The sequence below is a fragment of the Pseudochaenichthys georgianus genome, chromosome 17 (assembly GCF_902827115.2).
Source record: "Pseudochaenichthys georgianus chromosome 17, fPseGeo1.2, whole genome shotgun sequence".
Lineage (NCBI taxonomy): Eukaryota > Metazoa > Chordata > Actinopteri > Perciformes > Channichthyidae > Pseudochaenichthys > Pseudochaenichthys georgianus.
In genome coordinates this window covers 7,290,937-7,316,562 of record NC_047519.1, presented here as the reverse complement: position 1 = coordinate 7,316,562, position 25,626 = coordinate 7,290,937, and the positions used below count along the sequence as shown (strand labels likewise).

General features: G+C 42.8%; 1 protein-coding gene across 1 annotated transcript in view; it reads left to right on the top strand.

The window, feature by feature from the left end:
• LOC117461825 (serine/threonine-protein kinase N2-like) overlaps positions 1-25,626 on the top strand; it is a 46,405-nt gene that overhangs the window by 8,262 nt on the left and 12,517 nt on the right. Inside the window, exons 2-4 of the mRNA XM_034103789.2 lie at positions 6,369-6,533; positions 7,602-7,737; positions 15,918-16,069. Coding sequence (XP_033959680.1) covers positions 6,369-6,533; positions 7,602-7,737; positions 15,918-16,069 — 453 coding nt within the window. The remainder of the gene's footprint in view (positions 1-6,368; positions 6,534-7,601; positions 7,738-15,917; positions 16,070-25,626) is intronic.

Genomic DNA, 25,626 nt, shown 5'->3' with positions numbered 1-25,626 from the left:
TTTTATTGTCTTTTTCGGACACTTAAAATACTGCCAGACCAGTGAAGCCATTTTGGCGAGCTTGTTTTTCCGCGCACAAAGAAAAGTGTCACGTATTTTACGTCCTAATTTTACGTCATGCGATCGACATTTTTAGAGAGAACCGATCGATCGGCAGAGTGAGTATCGGCCGATATCGATCGTAGCATCCCTAATTGCTATATCGACAATAACCAGGTATTTAGGCAAAAAATATTGTGATGTATGACACCATATCACACAGCCCTTGTCGATAGAAGAAAAATAATAACCCATTATTTGAAACATCACTTAATTGTTAAAGTTATGTTTCGTACAAGAATGACAAAAAATGAATCTCGAATAGGGACATTTCATGCATTTCTCAGTTTGATATCATATTGACGTAAATATATCTTTGGACTTGGACTGACCAATAAAAACAATTAAATATCACCTTAGAATAATTGTGATGGCCTTTTTTCAATATTTTCTGATATTTACTGATTAAACATTATGGATCATTTTGGTGGGAAAAAGCCAACGTTAGGCTATAAACAAACTACATCATGTCACCACCGCTAAGCTAAAGGTAGCTAATGTTTGGTAGTCTCATTTAGTCACTTGTTAGCAACCGCTGTTTTTATATTGAGTAAAAGCTTCAGACATTTACGAGTGGGGTATTAACTGACGTATTTAATGTTGTTGAACAAAATGTGAAAATGGTGTAAGCTAATGTTAACCACGGGCTAATGTTTGTGTTTAGGACCCTTTCCTGTACCACTATATAGATTAAAGGCACCATGAGACTACATCATCCACCCTTGAACACCAGTCCTTACAGTTTATGAACCTTCCTACAGTTGTGGGGGGTGTTGTTTCATAGCTTCTCCTCCTCTCCTTTACCACACAAGTTGCTTCCATGGGGCAGGCCACAATGGACAGCCAGTGTTGTGTTTTTAACTTGGGTTAATTTTAGACGTCTCCCTGGAGTGAGATTAGGTCTCATTCTGGGCTGCTCTGACCTCACAGAGTTAGGAGCTAAGAGGGATTTGGCTGCCGCTGCTCAGACGGTTTATCTTGCCTGTTGATGTTGACGGTCTGTGTGAGAAAGGGAGAGCACAATGGGAGAGCTGTAGAAAATTGGATACCAGCGGAGTGAATGAGTGCAGCTTTGCACTGAGCCTCTGCCAGCTATCGTATAGAGTGACATTTATGGCGGGGGATATTATTTCTCCTAAGAGAACTTCAGTGGACTTCATATAATGATAGTTAGTGCTGGTCAGCAGAGCATGGGAGGACGGGTTGGTTCAATTGATCTAGTAATGGATTTGGTTGAAAGCGATGAAGTTCAGGTAAGGCAAAAGATGAGCTAATACTTTGTTCTTTCCCATCGTCTCTGCAGGGAGTTGTACTTTTAACGGTAGCCCGATAAATTGAAGGTAATTGCATTGAGCCTTAATGTTATTGCGTGTTAGGTTTGACTGCTTACTTTAATAAGGAACTAGACTGCGATATTGTGGAAGCCACATTTTTCAGGATTTGTTCTCTTGTTTTATTAATGGTGTAGGTTATTGTACTACACATTTAAACTGCAGGGCGGCTTTAGAGGCTTGCAACAAGTTCACCTTCATATTTTGTGTGTTGAGCTGGTAATGTTATCTGGAGTAACATTTGATTTGAGTGATAGCACTTTACACCGCTAGACTTTTCCATAAGGTCATACTAATAGATATTAAATAACAACGCATATTCAAATATGTTTAAGCAATTATCCTTTCTATTTTTCTTTGTTTTAGCCTGTTGGAGCTATGGTTGATAGGTTGAATTGTTGCGGTTGTATAGTTTGTAATTTAACATAATAGGAAGTAGATTGATGAGCTGTGTAATGGCCTGGAATAAAGTGATTATCCACGGCCCGCTCAGATAATCCCTGATGTGTTCTATGTAGGGATGCTCCGATCGCCAATTTCGGGGCCGATCACCGGAATCAGTATCGGCCGATACCGATCGAGTGGGCGGGGCCTAAATGGAAGATTTAAACTTTAAATCTTCCATTTAAAGTGATGTTTAAACTCAGTTAATGGGGCTCATTCACTGGAGCTTCCACAAACAACAATCAACTTAATTATTACATTCAAATTATGTACATTATTTAAGTTTACATTCACTTTGGAGAATAACACAGGAGAAATGAGCAGAAGCGCTCTCTTTTCCTCTCTCCCTCTCTCTCTCTCTCTCTTTCTCTTGACAGCCTGTCAGTATCTCATGCAGCTCACTGATCCAGTGACCCGACAGTGAAGAATAAATATATTTATAACTAGTTTAGCTTGTTCCAGAGGTAGATAAAACAGCTAAGTGTGTTAGGTCTAACTCTTGTGTGTTTGGCTCCGCTTACCGGTCCGGCGGGCGGAGCTGCTGGATTTCTGCTTCACACACGTTGCATACCGCTATTTTACTGTCTTTTTCGGACACCTTAAAATAATGCCAAACCGGTGAAGCCATTTTGGCGAGCTTGTTTTGCCGCGCACAGAGAAAAGTGTCATGTATTTTACGTCATGCGATCGGCTCTCGATTAATGAAACGATTAATCGATTATTCGGACTATTACTGTATGCCTTGCACAATTTCTCAAACGCTCTTATTTAGCCATCAACTTTTAGATTTAGCTTGAGGTTGTTTTAGGCATGTGGAAACTAACAATGAAGACAATAAAGATGAATACTTGATTCCAAAATACATATATTATTGAAATAACTTAAATTGTGAACAAAACTAACATTGCTTTTTATTCAAATTAAATAAATAATATTTCACATCAAAAGAAACAACAGTGTTTTAACAAATCGTATTAAATAATCTGATGACAGAACTGTAAACAGAATAGCTGAAACTTTAACAAACTAAATAATAATATATAATATTTTTATAGCGCCTTTCCGGAAACCCAAGGTCGCTTTACAAGTCGGGTAGGGGGGGGGGAGTAGGGGAAAAAAGGCAGACAGGTTAAGGGGGTGGGGGGGGAAGTAGCGGAAAAATAAACCTATTAAACTAACTATACAGTGGGGAAAGCCTTGGTAAAAAGGTGCGTTTTGAGGGCTTTTTTGAAAATGTCCAGGGTTGGGGCGCTACGGATTTCGGGGGGGGAGAGAGTTGCAGAGGGTGGGGGATGCCACACTGAAGGCTCTGTCACCAAAAGTCCGCAAATAACTCTGTTACCTCTAATCATTATGTTTGTATAATGTAGTTGGCTCCGTGTGTTGCTGCTAGCATACATAACACCTGACGTGGAAACGTTCCTCGTGGACGGGGCTACAGAGCTACTAGAAAGACAGTGGAACCCGGTGCATTCCTCCGTCTGGATGTGGAGCACTTTTGCTAAATGTTTAGACAAATAGCTCGTGTTACCGCCCTTACATGCTAAACTCTTATTCCACCTTTGGCAACGTGCATTCTCCACATCGAGACGGGTAAAGTTTAACCACCTCGGAGCGCGTTCTCTCCGCCATCTCCCACGTGTGTGTGTGTTGCTGCATGTTGCAGCTGCCCGTGTGTAAACTGCCCCGCCCCCTCGCAAGCAGGCGGGGGAGAGAAAGATCGAAAATACATCATAGACGCATTTGTTTGCCTTTTTGCATATTAGAAACGAGTTGGCGACACTGAGACTGCGATATAATGTCTTTGTAGCAATAATACATGACATATATTTTTTAAATGTCTCCAGTACCGATAAAAAGACCAATAAAGTTAGAGCTTAACGGCACGTAAAACACACGTGATGACGTCACCAACGAATCGACGACTGAATTAGTTGGCAACTAATTTGGTAATCGATTTTAATCGATTAAGTCGATTAGTTGTTGCACCCCTAGTAGAGAGCGAGTATCGGCCGATTCTCGATCGGCAGAGAGCGAGCATCGGCCGATTCTCGATCGGCAGAGAGCGAGCATCGGCCGATTCTCCATCGGCAGAGAGCGAGCATCGGCCGATTCTCCATCGGCAGAGAGCGAGCATCGGCCGATTCTCCATCGGCAGAGAGCGAGCATCGGCCGATTCTCCATCGGCAGAGAGCGAGCATCGGCCGATTCTCCATCGGCAGAGAGCGAGCATCGGCCGATTCTCCATCGGCAGAGAGCGAGCATCGGCCGATTCTCCATCGGCAGAGAGCGAGCATCGGCCGATTCTCCATCGGCAGAGAGCGAGCATCGGCCGATTCTCCATCGGCAGAGAGCGAGCATCGGCCGATTCTCCATCGGCAGAGAGCGAGCATCGGCCGATTCTCCATCGGCAGAGAGCGAGCATCGGCCGATTCTCCATCGGCAGAGAGCGAGCATCGGCCGATTCTCCATCGGCAGAGAGCGAGCATCGGCCGATTCTCCATCGGCAGAGAGCGAGCATCGGCCGATTCTCCGATCGGTGACCGATCGATCGGAGCATCCCTAGTTCTATGATCGGCAGAGAGCGAGCATCGGCCGATTCTCGATCGGCAGAGAGCGAGCATCGGCCGATTCTCGATCGGCAGAGAGCGAGCATCGGCCGATTCTCCGATCGGTGACCGATCGATCGGAGCATCCCTAATTCTATGATCGGCAGAGAGCGAGCATCGGCCGATTCTCGATCGGCAGAGAGCGAGCATCGGCCGATTCTCGATCGGCAGAGAGCGAGCATCGGCCGATTCTCGATCGGCAGAGAGCGAGCATCGGCCGATTCTCGATCGGCAGAGAGCGAGCATCGGCCGATTCTCGATCGGCAGAGAGCGAGCATCGGCCGATTCTCGATCGGTAGAGAGCGAGCATCGGCCGATTCTCCGATCGGTGACCGATCGATCGGAGCATCCCTAGTTCTATGATCAACAAGTTGAACGTAACTAGCGCACCACTGTATTCACCATGGACTCTAAAGCTGTTCAAGAAGTGACTGCTAATCCCTATTTGGTTAAGGTGAATGGTGTAAAGATGCAAGTAAATGCTGACTGACGGCAGCAGTGAAAACACTGCGATACAAGTTAACTGAAGTTCAAAACACACCAGGACGCCGGGCTTACCTTTATAATACTCCGGCTGAGAGTGTTGTGTCTCTACTGTTGGTCAGAAGACAAGGAGTGGTGCAGTGATGATGTAATGTTCTTGGCCAACCCAGAAGTTATGATCACCAGGTTGCCCTCAACAAAAAGCAATGTGATTTTACCATTTGATTTTGGAAAATTTCAGAAAAATAAGCTCTGTTGCCAACACATACGTTTATGGAACTTGCGTAATGAGTGACCCGACAGTAAAACTAAACATATCTATAACTAGTTGAGGTAGTTTGAGAGGTCAGCAGCTGATCTCTTTCTCCCGTCAGACTTTACTCACGTTTATGGCCATATCGATCAGATCTAGCTAATGATATGACTACCTGCTTATTAAAAGACACCTAAACAATAAGCGTCGCTATGCAACCGGGTGAGGCCGCAAAGTATAGCGCTATGCATTTGTTTACATGCCGACCGGAAACCCCGAGGCATTACCAACAGATCAACCCATACAGTACATCTCTTTCTCCACATTACGTGTTAGACATTAGAATTGACTATTCTTGTCTGTCACATAAGTGGCGCAACTGATGCGGTATTGCGCTAAGTGGACATTATTTTGACCGGACATTTTGACCGGAGAGATTTATATTTGCCGGTCTTCAGCATATTTTACCGGTCATAGTCCAGTAATTACCGGCTAACGGGAACTGTGATTAACACCACTCTTGTCATTCTTGAAGTGTAAATGCAATCTCCAGAAGTAAAAAGCTGATGCTGTCTTCACGTCAACACAACAAGGCTGCAAAAAAAGGCAATCTTTTGAGAACTGTAACTAGTAACTACTAGCGTAAGCTTATATAGAAAAAGCGTAAAACATTTTTCCCACATTCTCCCTTGTCTTTATTGTAGAAAGCAACATTATATTAAGAAAATGTTCCTTTTGTTTTTTTTAAATGGAATCTAATTCTTGCTCACGCCAAGGATCAGATGGGATTTTGCTTAAATGTTTTTGATTAGTATGATAAACTCGGTGACTACTGGAAAATAATTTTGTCTAGACCTCCCCCAGCTTTTATTGCTTTCTTACTGTTGTCATGACAAAACGGAAATGCATTTGTTTTTGTAGGGCAATAGCTTCAGCTGTTTGGAGACATTGTAAGAGGGTGCCGCTTTGTCTTCAGTGTTGAAAGTCCACTTTTCTAATACTAGTCTACTTTTTGACTTTGACTGACCGTTGTATGTCCTCTTCTCCTTTTCCTCCTTTCTCCTGTTTACCTGTTCCTTTTCCTCCCTGCTGACCTCTAAATTACTTACTAAATCTCCTCTTTTCCTTCTTCTCTTTCTCCACCTTCAGGGGGATTCCAGGGGCCAGCTGGTGGCGGAGCGTCTAGGTCTGGGACACAACCTGGACCTGTCCGACACCATGGTTCAGCAGAAGCTGGACGAGATAAAGGAGCAGATTCGCCGCGAGATCCGCAAAGAGCTGAAGATCAAAGAAGGAGCCGAGAACCTGCGGAAGGTAAAATCTCTGAATGTGGAACAACTTCTGAATACAGTGTAGCAGCATCTTGTTTTTTTTACTTTAAATATTATTTTGCAGTTTTAAAGTTAAAAAAAAGCCTTCTACTTTCAAGAGTGCATGGGGGGGAAACGATTATTTTGAAAACGATTAATCGGGCGATTATTTGATCGATTAGTCGACTAATCTAACGATTATTTTTCTGTTGTTCAATTCATAAAAAACGTCATGTAAAAAAAAAAAATTCACGATACTGTGTCTCAGGGGATCTTAATATTTAAGAACCTATTAATGTGTTGTACCAGATTAACGGAAATAATCTCAGCTAACTGACGATACAAACCATGTTTACCAAAACAAAACACAAGTCTCATAAGAAGCATCTAAATGACCCCCGAGCGAAAAATGCTAACGGACATTGGCACAGAACTCAAGATAAAAGTACCCTTATTACTTATCGTAGCTGCACATACAAGATATCCGATTAAAGCTGAGACTCCACAGATTATGTAGGTATATAGTATCATCACTGAGTGATCCGGACTCGCGACAGGGGAAGCAAATACAGTCATCACAACACGTACCTTTACAGAGCTTCTAGGGAGATCGTCTTACCACCGTAGCTGTCAATCTGATCAAAAGACGTGTTCAATGGCAGTAAAATGAGAAAAAACGCGGCTGAATCGGTTAATCCATAGGTTTTTAACGTCTATGTATAAAAAAATGATTGAATTTATAATCCATAATTCCATTTTAATGTAAAAATCGGAGAGCAAATGCTAGCTGCTAATGGTAGCCACCACAGCTAGAACTGCTTGTTGCTGTGTGTGTAGCGACGCGTCGACGTGGAAATATGTCGTTGACGATATTTTGAAGTCGACGCGTCGCTACAGCACTAATTGACACACAAACGGTCATTCAAAACACCAACTGGTTCATTCGCTAAACACCAGTTTTGTTCATAATAAAAATGGATGATTTCAAATGAGTGATGTGTCTCTTTTCGGAATCTTTGCTGTAGCTAAATTGTCCGATTTTCTCAAACCTTCTGCTCTCGCCTCTCCTCAGGTCACCACAGACAAGAAGAGCCTGGCTTATGTCGACAACATGCTGAAGAAATCCAACAAGAAGGTAGAGGAGCTTCACCAGGAGCTGCAGGAGCTCAACGCCCACATCGTGGTCAAAGACCCCGAGGAACTGCTAGGTAACAGCAACAATGCAAAGAGGCGGATCCACAGAGGATATAGTAAACATTAACCAGGAAGTAAAGGCCAATGCTCTACTATACTCGGCCTTCCTACAAATAAAGCATTGTTTTACAGAGCTGCAGCAATTACACAACTAAATTATTAGTTGATCAAAGGAAAATATCAAATGTTTTGATAATCGCTTAATCTTTAAAGAATACATTTATTCAGGGAACTAGTAATTTTCCTTCAAAAAACAACATAAAATGGTCAGCCTCTCAGACGTCCTGCTTTTCTCTAAGTTTTATATCAATCTTTTTGGGGGGGTTTTGGAATGACAAAACATTACATTCAAATATATGACCTTGGACTCTATGAAACTTTGATGTACACTTTCGAATTTCTTTTTTAAATATTTTGGGTCTGTTCGTTTGTTCAATCTCACACTCTACAATGACAGCGCTGTTTTTTAAAGAAACACGGCGTTCAATTTCTACATGAATTTACGAGTGTAAATGCATGAAAGAAAAACGTAACTATAGATATTTATAATACAAACATGCGGTGCCACTTACTTATTAGTGTGAATAAGTGGCACCGCATGTTTGTATTATAAATATTGTTGATCATAATGAGACATGATTAACTGCAACAATAAGATGTTATAAGAAGTCTAAAGCTATCGTTAAGATTTAGAGATATTGTAAGCTATAGCTCAGAGTGATTATTGATGAACACAGCCTTCATTTACCAAACAATTACAGTATAAGATGAATCTAGGAAATAATTGTCAGACATAAGATTTAAAAAACAGTAGTTAGTTGCAGCTCTATTGTTCTAGTTGTGCGGTTTTACATAAACTCCATATTCCTTGTATTTAAGCATTGAATTTCGGGGTAGGGTATATAATGGTCAGATTTAAGCTAATTTACTTGTTTCTTTTCTTACTTCCTTTTTTTATATTTTCAAGCAAAAGGTTTGGGTTAATGTCATTGTTATTCCAGTTGTCCTTGGTTAGAGGGTTTTTACATCATAATTTATTTGCGATACTTTTGTAAAGAGAGATTAATTGTGACTCGTATATTTATCTGCCCAGGTGTAATGTCACAAAGTAGCAACCTCTCTTCCAAATATTATCATCATCTCTTTATCATTCCTCCAAAGATACTGGTACTCACAAATGCAGAACATCACATTTGGCAGTGCTGTGTGTTGTCAACATGTATATTATGAACACACTGAGTGTTTGGAGGTGACTCACTCTCCAGAGGCTAACATTGTTTCATTCCACATTCCACCGACAGTTCCAATGAGCCGCCGATTGTTCCCCTCCGAGGCCGTTGAAAGCCTGCTCCTGTGCGTTTGTCCTCAACAATGGAATTTGGAGAGAGTTACCCACGGCATAATGTCGTTTTGTTACAGTAGTTGCCTTATGTGGCATTTGTTGGTGGTGAATTCAGGAAGAGAAGGAATGGTATTTGTCTGCCTGTTACCATCACATCCCCTCGGTTCAGTTGACATTAGGAAGTAGATGGGATGGGAGGTCATCTTGGTAAATGGTTATCTTAATTGGGAACACATTTTGCCTGACTCAGTGACTCTCAATCAGATGAACGAGGGCTTTCTTTTAAGTGATGCGACGCCAGAAGAATGTCGCTGGTTATCGCAAAATGATGGAGAGGGGCTGAGGGCAGCCCAGTGCTACGGTCACAAGACAACTTTTAGACAGCGCTTAGCTCTCCAATCCCCAAGAGACGGCACTTGTTTCCTGAATTAGTAAGAAGGAGATGCTCTGCGAGAAGCCAGAATGTGTTTTTGTTCCAGGAGCAAAGTCAAGAGGGGCTCTGGTTATTCTCTGCAGCTCTGCTCAGGCCAGAAATGGGCCGAGTCGCTCTCAGGTGCTGCAGCTCTGTCGCTGAGCCACCAGTCAGGTCCCTCTTTCACATGTCATCCATTCATAAAGAGACAAGCCCCAAATAAAGTTTACTCTCTGAATCATATCCCTCATCATATCATGTGTCAAGTAGAAAAGCACTAATGTTCCAGGTTCTGCTTTTGTTGTTATTGTTAAGAGAGCATTGCTAGTAGGTGTGTGAATCACGGTGTCCTTGTTTGATTTGATTGCGATTCTTTACTATTTGGTTCAAAACTGCTTCCTGATTCAAAACTATTCCCAATTAAAAATGAATTCTGGATTCATTACAATAGGGGTGCTAATTTCACGATCTGCTTCAGTCAGCTGTGCACTAATAATCGCAGTGTGACACATTATAGGTGTACTAAAACGGGTTTTGACAACTAATGGCAATGATGCAAATCTAAGACAAGGTATTTATTCATTATAATTTTTTCATTAATAAAAGTTTAGTATTTATCAATTCCAAGTGGCTTCAATATTGACAAGTTGCATTACATGCTAGACCGCGCTAGACATGCCTACGAGAGCAATTTTGGGGTTAAGTATCTTGCTCTAGAAAAACTTCGAGATGACTGCAAAGATAGATTGCATTTAGCTGACGCTTTTATCCAAAGCAACTTACAATAAGTACATTCGACCAGGAAGACACAACCTTGAAGAAAACAGAATCATATAAGTACATCAGGTTTCATAGAGCCAAGTATTTCAAGTGCTACTCAACTGGCTATAGATAAGCCAGTCCTTTATTAGTATATAAGTGCTCTGTTAGCAGTTCTTTGTTAGTAATTCTATCGCTCGAGGTGGAGTCGAAAGAGATGAGTGTTCAGTCTGCGCCGGAAGGTGTGTAAGCTTTCTGCCGTCCTGATGTCAATGGGGAGCTCATTCCACCATTTTGGAGCCAGGATAGCAAACCCACGTGTTTTTGCTGATGGGAACTTGGGTCCCCCTCGCAGCGAGGGTGCAGCGAGTCGTTTGGCTGATGTAGAGCACGCGCTGGGGTGTACAGTTTAACCATGTCCTGGATGTAGGAAGGGCCAGATCCATTTGCAGCATGGTACGCAAGTACGAGTGTCTTGAAGTGAATTCTAGCAGTTACCGGAAGCCAGTGGAGGGAGCGGAGGAGCGGCGTGGTGTGGGAAAATTTAGGAAGGTTGAAGACCAGACGAGCCGCTGCATTCTGGATGAGCTGCAGAGGTCGGATGGCACATGCAGGTAGACCAGCCAGGAGGGAGTTGCAGTAGTCTAGGCGTGAGGTGACGAAAGCCTGGACCAGAAGCTGCGTCGCTTTCTGGGTCAGCTGGGGACGTATCTTCCTGATGTTGTAAAGCGTGTATCTGCAGCAACGGGTTGTAGCAGCGATGTTTGCAGTGAAGGACAGGTTATTATCTAGGATCACACCCAGATTCCTTGCAGTCTGGGTCGGGGAAACAACAGAGGTGCCGATGTTGATAGTCAGGTCAAGAGTGGGACAATCTTTTCCCGGAAGGAAAAGCAGTTCAGTTTTGTCAAGGTTGAGCTTGAGGTGATGAGCGGACATCCACTGAGAGATGTCAGCTAAACAAGCAGAGATGCGTGCGACGACCTGGGTCTCTGAGCGGGGAAAGGACAGAATTAATTGGGTGTCGTCAGCGTAGCAGTGGTATGAAAAACCATGCGGGCCAATGACAGATCCGAGCGAGTTTGTGTACAGGGAGAAGAGGAGGGGACCAAGAACAGAGCCCTGAGGGACCCCTGTAGTTAATTGACAAGGGTCGGACTCGGACCCTCTCCAAGTTACCCTGTAGGTACGGTCTTTGAGGTATGAGGTGAGGAGGGAAAGTGCAGAGCCTGAAACTCCAAGTTCTTGGAGAGTGCGAAGGAGGATCTGATGGTTCACCGTGTCGAAGGCAGCAGACAGGTCCAACAGGATGATGACAGAGGAGAGGGAGGCTGCTTTAGCAGTGTGCCGTTCCTCAGTGACAGCAATGAGGGCAGTTTCTGTGGAGTGACCTGCCTTGAAATCAGACTGGTGCGGATCCAGAAGGTTGTTCTGATGGAGATAACAGGAGAGTTGTTTAAAGACAGCGCGTTCAAGTGTTTTAGACAGGAACGGGAGGAGAGAGACAGGCCTGTAGTTTATAACATCAGATGGGTTGAGAGTGGGTTTCTTTAGGAGAGGGTTTACTCTCGCCTCCTTGAGACTGTTTGGAAATTGACCAGAAGTTAGAGAAGTGTTGATGAAATGGGTGAGAAACGGTAGAATATCAGGAGCGATAGTCTGAAGGAGGTTTGAAGGGATGGGGTCCAGAGGACAGGTGGTAGGGCGGGCAGAGGTAATGAGGGTAAGAACCTCACTTGGAGAGAGAGGGGAAAAGGAGGTTAGTGTGCGGGTGGAAGGAGGGTCTGGTGACCCATCGGTGAGTAAAGGTGAGTCAGAAAAAGAAGAGCGAATATCAACCTTTTTTTCAAAGTGGTTAACAAAGTCGCTTGACAGAAGTGAGGAGGGGGGAGGGGCCAAGAGGGTGGAGAAGATGGAAAATAGTTGTTTAGGATTGGAATAGGAAGATTGGATCTTATCTTGAAAGAAAGTGCTTTTTGCCTGAGAGATCGAAGCAGAGGAGAGGAGAGCCTGTTAGGAGGTCGTCGCGGTGTTTGGATTTCCACCGTTTCCGCTCTGCTGCCCTAAGGACGGTTCTATTAGCACGCAGTGCGTCATTTAGCCAGGAGCAGGAGGGGACTGACGAGCCTGCCGAGATGTGAGAGGACAGAGAGAGTCCAGAGAGGATGAGAGAGTAGAGAGGAGAGTTTCTGCAGCAGAGTTTGGAGGCAGGAGTTGGAACGAGTCAGAGGAAGGGAGGGCTGAGAGCACCAATGAGGCAAAGGTAGAGGGGGAGAGGGAACGGAGGTTGCGGCGGACAGGTGCAGGATGAGAAGAGATTAGTTTGTTATGTTTGGAAAGGGGTAGAGAGAATGAAATGAAGAAGTGATCAGATGTGTGGAGCTGGTTTACAGAGAGGTTAGAAGTAGTGCAGTTCCTTGAGAATATGAGATCGAGGACATTGCCAGCTTTATGAGTTGGTGGGGACGGAGACAGTGAGAAAGCAAAGGTGGTTAACAAAGATGTTAGTTCGTCTATCTTCCCCGTCTGGAGGTTGAAGTCTCCGAGAAGTACAGCGGGAGGGCCAGATTCAGGGATGTGTGAGAGGAGATGATCTAATTCCTCCAAGAAGTCCCCCAAGGCTCCTGGTGGACGGAAGAGAACAACAATGGTTAATTGTATAGGATGGGTTACTGTGACGGCATGGAATTCAAAGGTGGAAGGAGTGAAGTTAGGTAGCTTGAAGAGGGAAAAGCTCCATTTGGGAGAGAGCAGGAGACCAGTGCCACCTCCTCTGCCAGTGGGTCTGGGTGTATGGGAGAAGGAATATGCTGTGGAGAGAGCTGCTGGGGTGGATGTGTTGAATGGAATAATCCAGGTCTCAGTGAGAGCAAGGAAATCCAGGGTCTGCAGGGAGGCGTAGCCAGAGATGAAGTCAGCCTTAGGAACAGCTGACTGGCAGTTCCACAGGCCACCTGAAACTAGATGTTGGATCTCAGTGGAGCACGTGGGATAGACGAGAGCAGGCCGGTTATATCGATTAGGAGATACACGGGGCCAGTGATAATTGCGAGAAGACACATGAACAGGAATGGAGAAAATACACATGATTATAGCCTGAGGGGCTAGAAAGCTAAAGAAAAGAAAAATAAGACACCAGCGATACTTAGCTCAATCAGAGTAGGATTTGCCTCCTCTTTGCCACCCTCGTGACTCCCGCAGGACTCCAATGTCTTTGTCAGTCTTACTCCCGCAGGACTCCAATGTCTTTGTCAGTCTTCGGCTGTCTGACGCTGACACTCAAGGAAAGAGCTACCTAAATGGACGCCTGATTGCTGAGTTCACACAGCTGTGGCGCCACGCCCCTCTAATTAGTTAACTCTCTACAGCTGATGGGCGACAGCTGAGAGGCCCTGCCTATTTTAATGCACGCTTGATTGCCTACTGAGCCCTGTTTAACAGGTTCACGTGATCAGATCTGAGATTTAAATTCTCTCAAAAGTGCCGTTTTAGCTACAATAACTACAGAACAATTATACATATACAGAGTAGAATAAATGAAATAGAGAAGTCTAATTAAACAAGAATATTACTTACAGTGGTTGCTGCGTCAATAGGTATTGTCGCCACCCTGTCAAATATAAGACTGTAATGGTGATCAAGGGCCTGTGTCCACATGACACGTGATTCCATCAGTAGCAACCTCTAAGCTCTAGCATTTTGGAATTTGTGAATCGTATTATAATGTTAGAAGATGAGAACCTCCCTTGAATCGATTCCTCCCCCACCCTGAACTGTAAGCATGTTTCTGGTTGTGATCAGAGCCAGATGGGTTAATCTGAGGGAGGGTTCCCCTTGTCAGCGCTCCAGCAGTGACATCAGCCTCGCTGCTATTCAGTAGCTCGGTGTCTTGTCCTGCAGACAACCGTGGGCCGAACCAAGCTGAGGAAGAGGGGGAGGAGTAGGGCCGGGGTCCTTGAATTCTTGGCTCGATCATGTGACCTTGACCAAACCGCACCCCCACGCAGAGAGGAAAGCCCTGAACGAAGACTGCATGACACGCAGATCTCTCACACGTGTGTTTCTCTGTCTTTTGCACAAGCAGCCCCCTCACAATACTGCCTTGGTGTACAGACTCTTATTATGCCATTTTATGGAAGATCTGTTTTGCCCCAGGCCCTGTGAAATGCCCACCTTGCTGCACAGGCTGCTCTACACACTGTGGGTTGGATGGGACTCTACATGGGCTCTCTCTCTCGCTCTCCCACTCTCTCTCTCACTCTCTCTCCCTCTCCCTCTCTCTCTCTCTCTCTCTCCCTCTCTCTCTCTCTCCCCCCCTCTCTCTCACTCTCTCTCTCTAGTCTAGGCCCTTTCCATAGAAGTACTTTATGGGTGCATCTCACTTCGGTTAAATGGAATCCTACGTGAAGCGACGTCCGTTTGTGATGACGCTGCACAGCTGATCGTCTGACAGCCAATCAGTGAGCGATACACAGTAAGGGGGCGGGGCGAGTGTATGAGGATTTCACCGGAGGATGGTCTGGTAGTTCCTCGATTATCGATCCTCGGTCCTCCGACACAAATAAGGCCACTGGGACGCTACTCAAGATGGCGCAGACAGATCAACTTCCGGTGATACCGAGACCGAGGAGCGAGGAAATGAAAAATAAGAGAAATGAAACGCACCCTATGACACCGTGAAACTGAACTTGCAAGTCAAGTCAGGAGAAGTCAGGCCGTTTTTTTTGCCCCCCTCACCGGAGTGTGAGAATGTGTTGCTCCGCGCTGCAGGGATCCGCCTGCGCAGGGGATTTCTCTGCACATTTTCAAGTCCAGACACGACCCAAAAAACACTAAACAGTGAGCTCATCGGCCAGAAGTGTGGTCCGGCACCCTGGATAGATAGAGGACACTTTGTGTATCTGCATGCTGTTTGAGTGAAGAAACTAACTCAAAAGCTTGAATAGATATTGACCCAGTGTCAGTGTGTTGTCTCAGCTATTTTTAGGGTCTGGATAAAAAGCCATGTAAAAAGTGTTTACCCCAAATATGCAGTTATGTCACTGCAGTATTGGTAGTGGTACTTTTCTATTATCTTAGTTTTTCACAGTTGCTCAAGAAAAGACAATGCCGCAGGGTTTCCCTCTGTGGTTAAAGTTACAACAGACTGCAGGAGAGAGCCAATAAGATGACAGAAATTGAATTTGAATCGGCAGAGATTGCCTTTGTGTTGTATATCAAAGCCAACTGAATATTAATGTGCTCTGTCTTCACCTTGGATTTGTTGTAATCATGTTCTTTTAATAGACACGTCCGGTCTAATTCTGACTCTTAACGCCATTTATTGATGCAAAGCTCTGCTTTATGTTGGACTCCTGATGCACATCTTAGCCTGTTTAGTGTCAAGAGTGAGTCAATTGGAGTCTAGTGTTAACACACCTCATCAAATGATAAACAGCAGACCTTTCAGGATCAATTATTTGACTCCTAAAGTTTCTATTTGACGTGTTTTTGTAAACAAAGTCGATGCTGCAGGGCTGTTTGGGTAACTTCAAAATGTCTGGCAGCCACAAATGGCACATGAATACTGAGTAACTATTTACAGTCTGTTTATTTGTGACAAACTCCAGTAGCACATACAGAGATGGTTGTTTTCAAAAGGCAATAAGGTTATAACTTTTGTTTTTTCTCTGTTTACCCAGATTGCCCTCTGACCCCAGATACCCCTAACAGCGAGGCGAGGATGTGCAGCAGCAGCCGCCTGGCTGCCCTGAAGAGACAGAATGACATTGAGCTCAAGGTCAAACAGGGAGCTGAGAACATGATCCATATGTACACCAACGGGCCCTCTAAGGTAAGAGTCATGCGGAGCGGGGGGAGGGTTCACCTGACATTCAGGTTCCAGCTGGTTCATGTCAGGCTGCCAAAAGCACACGCATCAGTTGAACTGTATGTTTTACATCATTTTCTGCCACTCTTAATTACACGACAACAAAAGACAGCATTTGGTGGTTTTGCGAAGTAGCATGGAATCGTAGGATGTTGTGATTTCAGGTATCTTCCCAAGCTTAGACTCATCGGAGCTTCGTTTATGAGGTTTCCGGCTCGGTAGAAATCTTTGCTCAGCTTATTTCCTTTGACCTAAAACCACTAACGGAGCGTCCACACTACAGCTCCAAAAATAGCTTGGAGCTGGGCGTGTCTGGAGCTTGGGGATTTTATTCAAGCAACACGACCAACAACCAATCACATGAATCTCCCGCCCCCGACATACAAAGCAAAAACCCCCGGGGATTTTATGCGAGCAATATATATATATATATAAATAATATATATATATATATATATATATATAATATATATATATATATATATATAATATATATATATATATATATATATATATATATATAAACTCCCCAAACATGCGAAAACCTACCAGTTTCCCCCACTGTCTCTGCCACCTCCCTCCATGCCTGGTTCCTCCGGTTTGTGTCCCGGTAGGTGAAGAGGGTCTGGTCATACAAAACCGGGAGATTTGCTACGGCGATAGTTAGTTTCTCCTCCGACTTTTTTTGAAATATAGAAATGAACGGCGGGATATCTCTCCCAGCTTAGACGCGGTTTGATTGGCTACGGCTTCAGCTGTCAGATTTTGGGAAACGGGATTTGATTGGCTGGCGCTGGCTACTCCGGCGTCTCAGGCGACAGAAGTTGAACAATGTTCAACTTCTGTCGCCTGAGACGCCTCGCTCTGCTACCCACAATTCAGTTCGGCGAAAAAGCGCGGCTACGTGACGTCACCCCATTGAAAGTGAATGGGCATATTGGAGCAGATTGGAGCTTTCGACGCTGTAGTGTAGACGGGCCGTAAGGAGTCAAAGCCATCAGGGTGTAATGTATAGTTACAAAATGACCAAGATCAAAAAAATGATGGTAAAAATATGTGAAGTAAAAAAAAACATAGTTAACAAATAGGTACAGATTATGAATCAACTGTGTGTGGGAGAGAAACCACAAAAAGTTCATGAAATACAATATTCACAATTTTGGAGGTGAATCTGTCACGCCCTGGTGTGTAAAGGCCTTAAATGCTTGTGTTTCTTGTCCTTTTCGACATCATTGAAGCGACTATGATCCCAGATCTCAGCATTTATTTACAATGTTATCCCAATTGAAAATAAGACTAAAGTGATAATATACTATAATAATATTCTAAATGAGCTCTTGGCAGTTCAAAAGGAGAAGCCAAACCCACCATAAAACTTGATAGCACCATAAGCCTTGATTTTAGTCACCGTCATCAGGCTGCAGAGGGTTTTCACATTCATAATCACCAATGCTGAATATTTATTTCAGTCTTTTTTTTAAATGTGCACTTTGGTCATTATCACGTAAAAAAACTGGCCTTTGCTTTTACAGCTTCTCTGTAGGGGAGCAGGGAACGTGAGAAGGCGCTGACACACACTGTCATATGCACCGCTGTTTGTTCACAAAGCTCTCTGTGGTTACTCTAATGCCCAGTGAGGAAATATGGGGGAAATATGTGGGTGGGTGTGTGAGAGAGCTGGAGCACTGAGAGTCGCTCCTCTTGGCTCCTGGTCCAGCAGTAGTAATTGAAGCCACTTTGTACTCGTACAGGTTATGTGAAGCTAAAACTAGCAGCTGTTTGGCTTAGCATAGCATAAAGATAGAAACAGACAGGGTAAACCGTGTTTTTGAAATGTGTTGAAAGATGGTCACCATTAATACAGATAACACCAGAACTCCAGTCACATCTTCATTTCCTTTTCTGATATTTATTTTATTTATTTAACTTTATATTGTCGTTGTTGTTTTTTATGTTGTATTTTTATTATAATTTTTTTTTTTTAATACACTGTTGTTTATTTGGTTAATATTAGGGATGCACGATATTGGATTTTTGAAACCGATACCGATAACTTCCTGCTTCTCAAGACCGATACCGATAACCGATAATAATATAAATATAAATATATATATATATATATATATATATATATATATATATATGAAATGTACCTGTAGTTTTTGCACACCTGGTTAAATGATGAACTAGCCGACTGAATCCTTTATCTTCGACGAGGAAGAAGGGCTGGTCGTCAAGCGCCATCATTTCTATGATGAAGTTAGAGATCGTTTTAGCCCTGGGGTCGTCTCTGGCAAACTTCTTGCCTTTTTCAAAAGCCTCGTCGATAGGTAAAAGCCCCGGTGCCTTTGCAGCTGGCTTTGGATTCGCCGCTAGTTTAGCAGCGCAGGCGTCTTCTTACGCTTTTAACACACCATCGTAGCGATGGCGATGTTTCAGGTGACTAATCAGGTTGGAAGTATTATAGCTCGTTGCCTTTTTCCCTCCTCGTGGAACTTCTGCATTGCATTTGTTAATACAAATAGCAAGCGAACTATCTAACTTTGAAATAGTCCCATACTACCGATGTTTACTGTCCTGGCTTCACGGCCGCACACCATTTACGTCACAGCCAGGCATGAGTTAGGGAGCACTGGTTTTGTGAAAAACTTCCCTCTTCCTAAACCACTAATACCACAGTACTGGCAAAACGGGAGGAGCCGAGTGAAAAACAAGCGCCCCTCATCCCAATCCACCCACACCGCAGTATTTTTTTCTTTTTTTTTAGCCAAAACATATATTGTATATTATCGAGGCTATTAATACTTTTATCGGGTTTATAGGGATGACGTCATAATTCCTAATATCGGACCGATAATTATCGTACACCACTAGTTAATATGTACAGTTGATGTATAATCAATGAATAGATGTTAAAAGATTTGTAGCGCTTCACCGAGTGAATGTATCCAAGGTAAAACAAGCTAAATTCTCTACTGTCATTTGTATTATGTCTTTAAAAGACTAAAATACATTTAAAAAAACTGAGAAACAACTTTCATGGCTCCGTCCAAATGTAACAAAATCTGCATCATGCTCTCAAAAATGGCATAAACGAAATTTGTGCTAATATTTGACACATTTTGACATCAAAATAATGAGAACACTTTTGCAAAGATTTCTTGATAAGATCAATACAACATTTAGAGAACTATGGGACGTCTAACTGAATGTCATTTATTTAGAATGTAACCAGACATGACTCGTTGAACTTTACTCAATAACACAAAGTTCATTGACCTACTGTTCAAGTGAGTACAGTGTGGAAAAGAGAGAGCCCTATTGAGTTACTGTAGTACAGTAAACAGGTCTGTAAAATGCTACATGATCCCCTCTGTCTGACCGGGGGGGGGGTCTCTTTCAAAACACTGTGACCTCTCCCGGTCACACAGACAGTCTGACAGTTGGAAATAGTCCTGTTGTGATGTCAGAGAGGAAATGCCTGCTGGACAGAGGTGTTTCCTGCGAGCGGCGCCATCAACAACCAGCAACTCTGGGTGGAGTTTGCTTACTCCACTCTGTGTGTGCATGTGAGCGTGTGAGCGTGTGTGTATTGGCACATGTGAGAGGCTCAGCAATTATGATACACAATGAGATCCCGCTTTCTTTTTTAATGAATATGATTTTCCATGTGGTCACTCATTCTTTGGCTCCAATTAAGGGCATGAAACAGCCTCCTGGGCTGTTTGTGCTCACAGCAAAACACCAGGGATGATGGATGATGTAGAAGTTGGTAATTACTTTTGTTGGTTATATTGTCCCAGTAAAAACATTTTTATTGTCATGTTAAGATCAAATTATCTCACTGATTTGATAATATGGTAGCATAATAATACATCCATTCAAAGGGCAATCCCCGTCTAACTTCTAACCTAAATCAGCCATTGGAATCAGGATGGGTCATATTTTTAGTAAAACACAACCGAATAAATAAAATGGACTTTTAGGCTCCCTTAAAAAGAAAAGACGGTACATTGCTAATCCAATTTCTTGTTGTTTACAAAAAGTGCAAATTAGCAACATATTAGCTATGAGATAGTAACAAACAACACTAAGCTCTCGTTAACCCAAAATGTTACTACACCAGAGCTGTGGATAATAATGTTAACATAACATATCATACGATAAGTTGACAACTTATATTTATCAAGTCCTTAACCTCTTAAGCCCGAAGGTCCCCCCCAGTGGACTCCTCCCACTGTTTTTTTACGAGACTATGTCTCAGGGCTTCTTAACATTTATGAAACTATTAATGTCTCATACCCTTTTAAAGGTAAGAAACTCCGCTAACTGACAATAAGAACAATTGTTAGCTAAAAAAAAACACGAGTAATACCAAACCTTTGAATTAGCATTGAGCGAAAAAATGCTAACGCTTTTTTACACAGAACTCACGGTAGAAATGCCCTTATTACTATCTTAACTGCACAAACAACATATACGATTTAAAGCTGAGACTCCACAGATTCCACACATGTAATGTCATCACTGTACGACCTCGAATTCCTGGAGCTATCAGCCAGAAAAGAGAAAGTAAACAACATCCGGTTTCAAAAATATTACAATAATTACGTCTTACCTTTTTTGATTTGTGATCAAAAGTTGTGTTCAACGGAATAAAAACGCCGCTCAAGGTTAATCCAATGTCTTTGTGTCACGTAGAAATTGTTACTGATAATCCATCATCATATTTATGGCAATATACTGGGTATAAAGTTTTGCCGTCCAGGCTTGTACTTTCAGATATGTTTAGTTTGCTTCTCTATTACGTCCGCAATGGTAATGTTTACGTGGATTTGGGAACTGCCCATCGATTCTATTGGATGTAATGGTTAAGAAAAAGGTGTAAATCACCCAAATCGACCAATGGGTTCCAGAGATATGGTCCTGCGTAAAGTATAAAGAATGCCAGCCAGCTTAAAGGGGAAAGGAAACACCAATTACAGTTATAATATTCCGGTAGTTTATTCATTTTACAATGGATATTGATCGTAATATTTATTGTATATGATATTACTCGCCAAAAGAAAATTAATTATCCGCCGGCCGGGTGGGGAATTCCGGGACCAGGCCGCCGCCATTAGGGGAGTCCCAAATGGTGACGTCACTGGCTGTGTTTTCGCTCCACCGGAAGTCAACACAACGTAGCAGATATGGCAGCGATGGAGGAATTTTGCAATGAGATCGACGTTTTGAACGATGAATTTCACTATTCGTCGGGAGATGACATTGATGTGGAAGCATCTACAGTTACCAGGCATCCCATGGCCTATGCTTATGAACCGATTCGGTCGAATAGAGTGGCATACGATCCGGAATAAAAAAATTAAAAAAACACAATGCTAACAGTAAGCCTCTGAATTAGCCCCGAGCGAAAATGCTAACCTATTACTGCACCGAAAATCACTCCTAGCTCCCTTATTACTTATCCTAGCCGCACATCCAACACATCGTTTATGATCGCAAGGAGACACAGAATCTAACGGTGCCCACCTCAACACTGAAAGATACAAACTCGCGAGGTTATCCACAAAAACGTACATCAAAACAAGTGGCGCTAGGTACTAACATACGCCAGGCTAACGGCTTACCTTCCTCATTGTATGGTCTAAACTGGTCTTCAATGGCATTACAACGATAAAAACGATGATGTAGTTAATCCATAGGTTAATATCCAATGGGGCTGTGTCCCCTTTGAAATGTTCTGATAATCTATAAGCAATACAACTGCAATTCCGTTATCTGCTGTCCGCTCTGTGCTCCGTGCGCTCTGGGTCCTGCAATACCATCCATCAATAGCAATACTAGCCTTTTTAGGGCTGTTTTCGACAGATGAGCGTGTGTATGCCAGTTTAATTAGTTGAGCTATAGAACACCCCCAATTCTCTATTGTACGTCATAATAATAGCTACCATTTAGTTTGGACGCGATTGCGTTAATTAATAAGGTCACACTGTGTCAGTAAATACATGTGTGAGCTAGTAATCTGGTAGTGCTGCAATATTTACCTCTCTCTCGGCAGATGAAGCAACTCCTTTGGTGGCTCGAACTTCACGTTTGTTGACACTGTCATTGTCTTGCGCGGCCGACGTGCTGGGACGGTCGGTGTTCCCGACTGCATACGTTGAGAAATCGAATATTGTGGGAACAGATCCTGGCTTCAAATCCAATGTTTTGTATTGAACCAGGCATCCAGACTGGACTTTGAGCAGCTTCTCATCCTTTAGTGGCAGCCTATGGAAATGTACTTCTTCCTTCTTTGTATAAAATCCATTTGTGCAGCCTGGGGCAATACAATAAACTCCTGACGACGACCGTTTTCTTGTAATGTAAACTACTGGTGCATTGCACGCCATGTTGTTTGTTATTGAGCTTTGGCCCAGGAAGCCGTACCCACTCAGTGACGTCACTGGGAAAGTCCCGGAGCAATGGAAGCGCCCATGGTCATTAGGCACATATTTCAAAAAGTAAATTCGCGTATCTCGATCGTTTATATTGGAAATAGACTAGATAAATACATTTCCTAATGGTAATATTGTCGCATGGAAAGCAGTTTGAAAAGTGTTTCCATTTCCCTTTAAGTACATTACGCAGGAGACTTTACTTATTGTTTACTATGTAAGGAAGCAGGAATTGCAGGACCCAGAGTGCATGGAGCACAGAGCGGACAGCAGATAACGGAATTGCAGTTTTATTGCTTATAGATTATCAGAACATTTCAAAGGGGACACAGCCACATTGGATATTAACCTATGGATTAACTACATCATCGTTTTTATCGGTTTAATGCCATTGAAGACCAGTTTAGACCAGACAAAGAGGAAGGTGAGCCATGTTAGCCTAGCGCATTAGCGCTAGCGCCACTTGTTTTGATGTACGTTTTTGTTGATAACGTCGCGAGTTTGTATCTTTCAGTGTTGAGGTGGGCACCGTTAGATTCTGTGTCTTTACGATCATAAACAATGTGTTGGATGTGCAGCTAGGATAAGTAATAAGGGAGCTAGGAGTGATTTTCTGTGCAGTAATAGGTTAGCATTTTTCGCTTTGGGCTAATTCAGAGGCTCAGAGGATAACAGAGTAGGCCTATGTTTTATTTTATTTTATTTAAATTGTTTTCACAACAGTTGTATTTGGATGGAATGAATACCTATAGTGATAATTCAAAGTAATAAAATGATTTTTACAGTGAAAAAGTTCAAATGGAACTGATGGTTCCCAAATTACCCAGAGGTGAGTCCGCTTGGACTTTATTTTTCTAAACCTCTCTAAAAAGGTCAAATTTCACTTGTTTTGCATCAATCTTGATACAGGGTACTTATTATATGTTATAGTTTGGATTCCTAAAGCTTTTAGTCTACTAGCCCATCATTCAAGGGTGGTTTTCACTATAAGTAATGGGTTTATTTTAGGCGGACATTAGAATTTACATGTTTTTACTGTGTTCCATCTGAATTTACTTTAAAATAAAAACATCTATATTGATTCTGACACTTCTACATCCAACTCACAGATGTAACCTTGCTTTGAGAGAAAAGATTATTAATTTACCCCTTTTTAGAAGTGAAGATATAGTCTTTGTTGTGTTAGTGGCATTTTCGAGCCTGAAACCTGAAAAACAGGCTCAGGGCTTAAGAGGTTAAGGCGTATACCGTCCAATAAGTAGATAATGTTAAGGTGAGGTTTGGAAATGTAAAAGTGAACAGGGTCATTTCTAAATATCTTACAAAGAAGATGATAACTGAAAATGAACACGGTCATGTTCATATTTAAATCATAGATTATAACAAAAAAATTATGCAAGTCATATCCATATATCGCACAAGAATCCAATAATCTAAAAATGATAGAGGTCATGTCCACATATCGTAAAAAGGTCAGGTCAACTCACCATAAGATTAAGCTGATAATGTAAAAAATGAAGGGGGCACGGTTAGTAAATCGTACAATAAGCAGTGTAAGAAAGATTGGCAATTTACTTGTCCGAATACATGTTGGGGCCACTGGAATCTTTTTCTTCGCCATCGTATTTTCATTTCCCCACAGTTTTACGACACCGCTAACTTAAGTGAGCGGTGTTTCAGGGCCGGTTCGGAGCTGGAGCTTGAAAAGCACCGGGTTTTCCTGTTCACACCGCAGCGGACCATCTCTTAGCTCCGGAATCCGATTAATTTCAAGCACCAAAAAATTGTCCGGCTAGAGCAAAAGCACCGCTTACATCGAGGCGGGGGCAGGGGGAATCGGAATTGTGGTTGAAGTTGATGATTACGATTGTAAAGCAGAATGTAGCATGTAACGACTGTAAAGTTGGTAGTAAAGTCGTCCCATTTCTTCCATTTCGATTCGACAGAGCGAAACCAAAACGAGTAGCGCTTCAACACAATCGGCCATTGTTGTTGTTGTCGGTGTCAGCTGTGAGGGGTTTCCGCGCGGTTTGGCTTTATGAAACAGGCACGCAAACGGTTACGTCATGGCGCAAACAATGACGCAATGACGCAGCACCAGTCGGACTCTGGGCGGTGTGAAAAGAGCCGGAGCTAAACCAAAGAACCGGTTCTGAACCTGAAAAGCTCTAGCATTGAGCTTGAACCGGGGTTGCGTTGGTGTGAATGAGGTATTTGAGAGGGTTAAAATATGTCCCATGCCAATTTCACTGGGAGAAAAATATATTTATGAAAACATTAAGTCAAATCTGTATTCCTATTTACAAATCACTTCATACTGTTTAATATTGTTACGGTTATTGCATAAAATTATATAAAAATAATCTCGGCATTGTTTAGTTGGTTCTAAGTGGCGCAGTTTGAGAATGTACAATTGGCCCAGTCTCCTCTGATGTTACACTGCAACCTGCCTGTGAGACAGAGTCCAACCACACATGTCCAACACATAATAATAATAATAATACATTCTATTTATATAGCGCTTTTCTACAACTCAAAGACGCTTGCACGCTTACACATGTCCTGCAATACACATGCTGCAGCTGCCCAGCTGCTCACTGTTTATTGAAATGAAAATACTATTTATTCATTTTTCCAATGTACTTTCTATACCCTGTGTAGGAGCCAAAATGCTTGTTTTTGCCTTACTTATTATTTGTATTATTATCTTGTATTTCTGTTTGCATCGCGTTTAATTTTTATTGTTTATCACTTCCGGCAATGGTTACGTGGGTGTGGTTTATTGGTATTTAGTCACCTGTTGGATGCCGGTTGGGAGGATATGATGTAGGAAGAGGGTGAATTTGCTCCGATACTTTCTGTTGACCGTCAGGTCTGGAGGTGTATATTGTTTGTTTTTGTCTTTATTAAACACCATGGACTACAAATGACTACGGACTCTTACATGGAACGCGTCACAGCAAAGAGCATTTTTTAGCCTCTCAGCAGCTAACTCATAGGGAGTTAATGCCGCTACAGTTAGTCAACAGAAAATGGATCACCGCATCGAAGACGCGACGGAATGGAACGGATCCTAAGCAG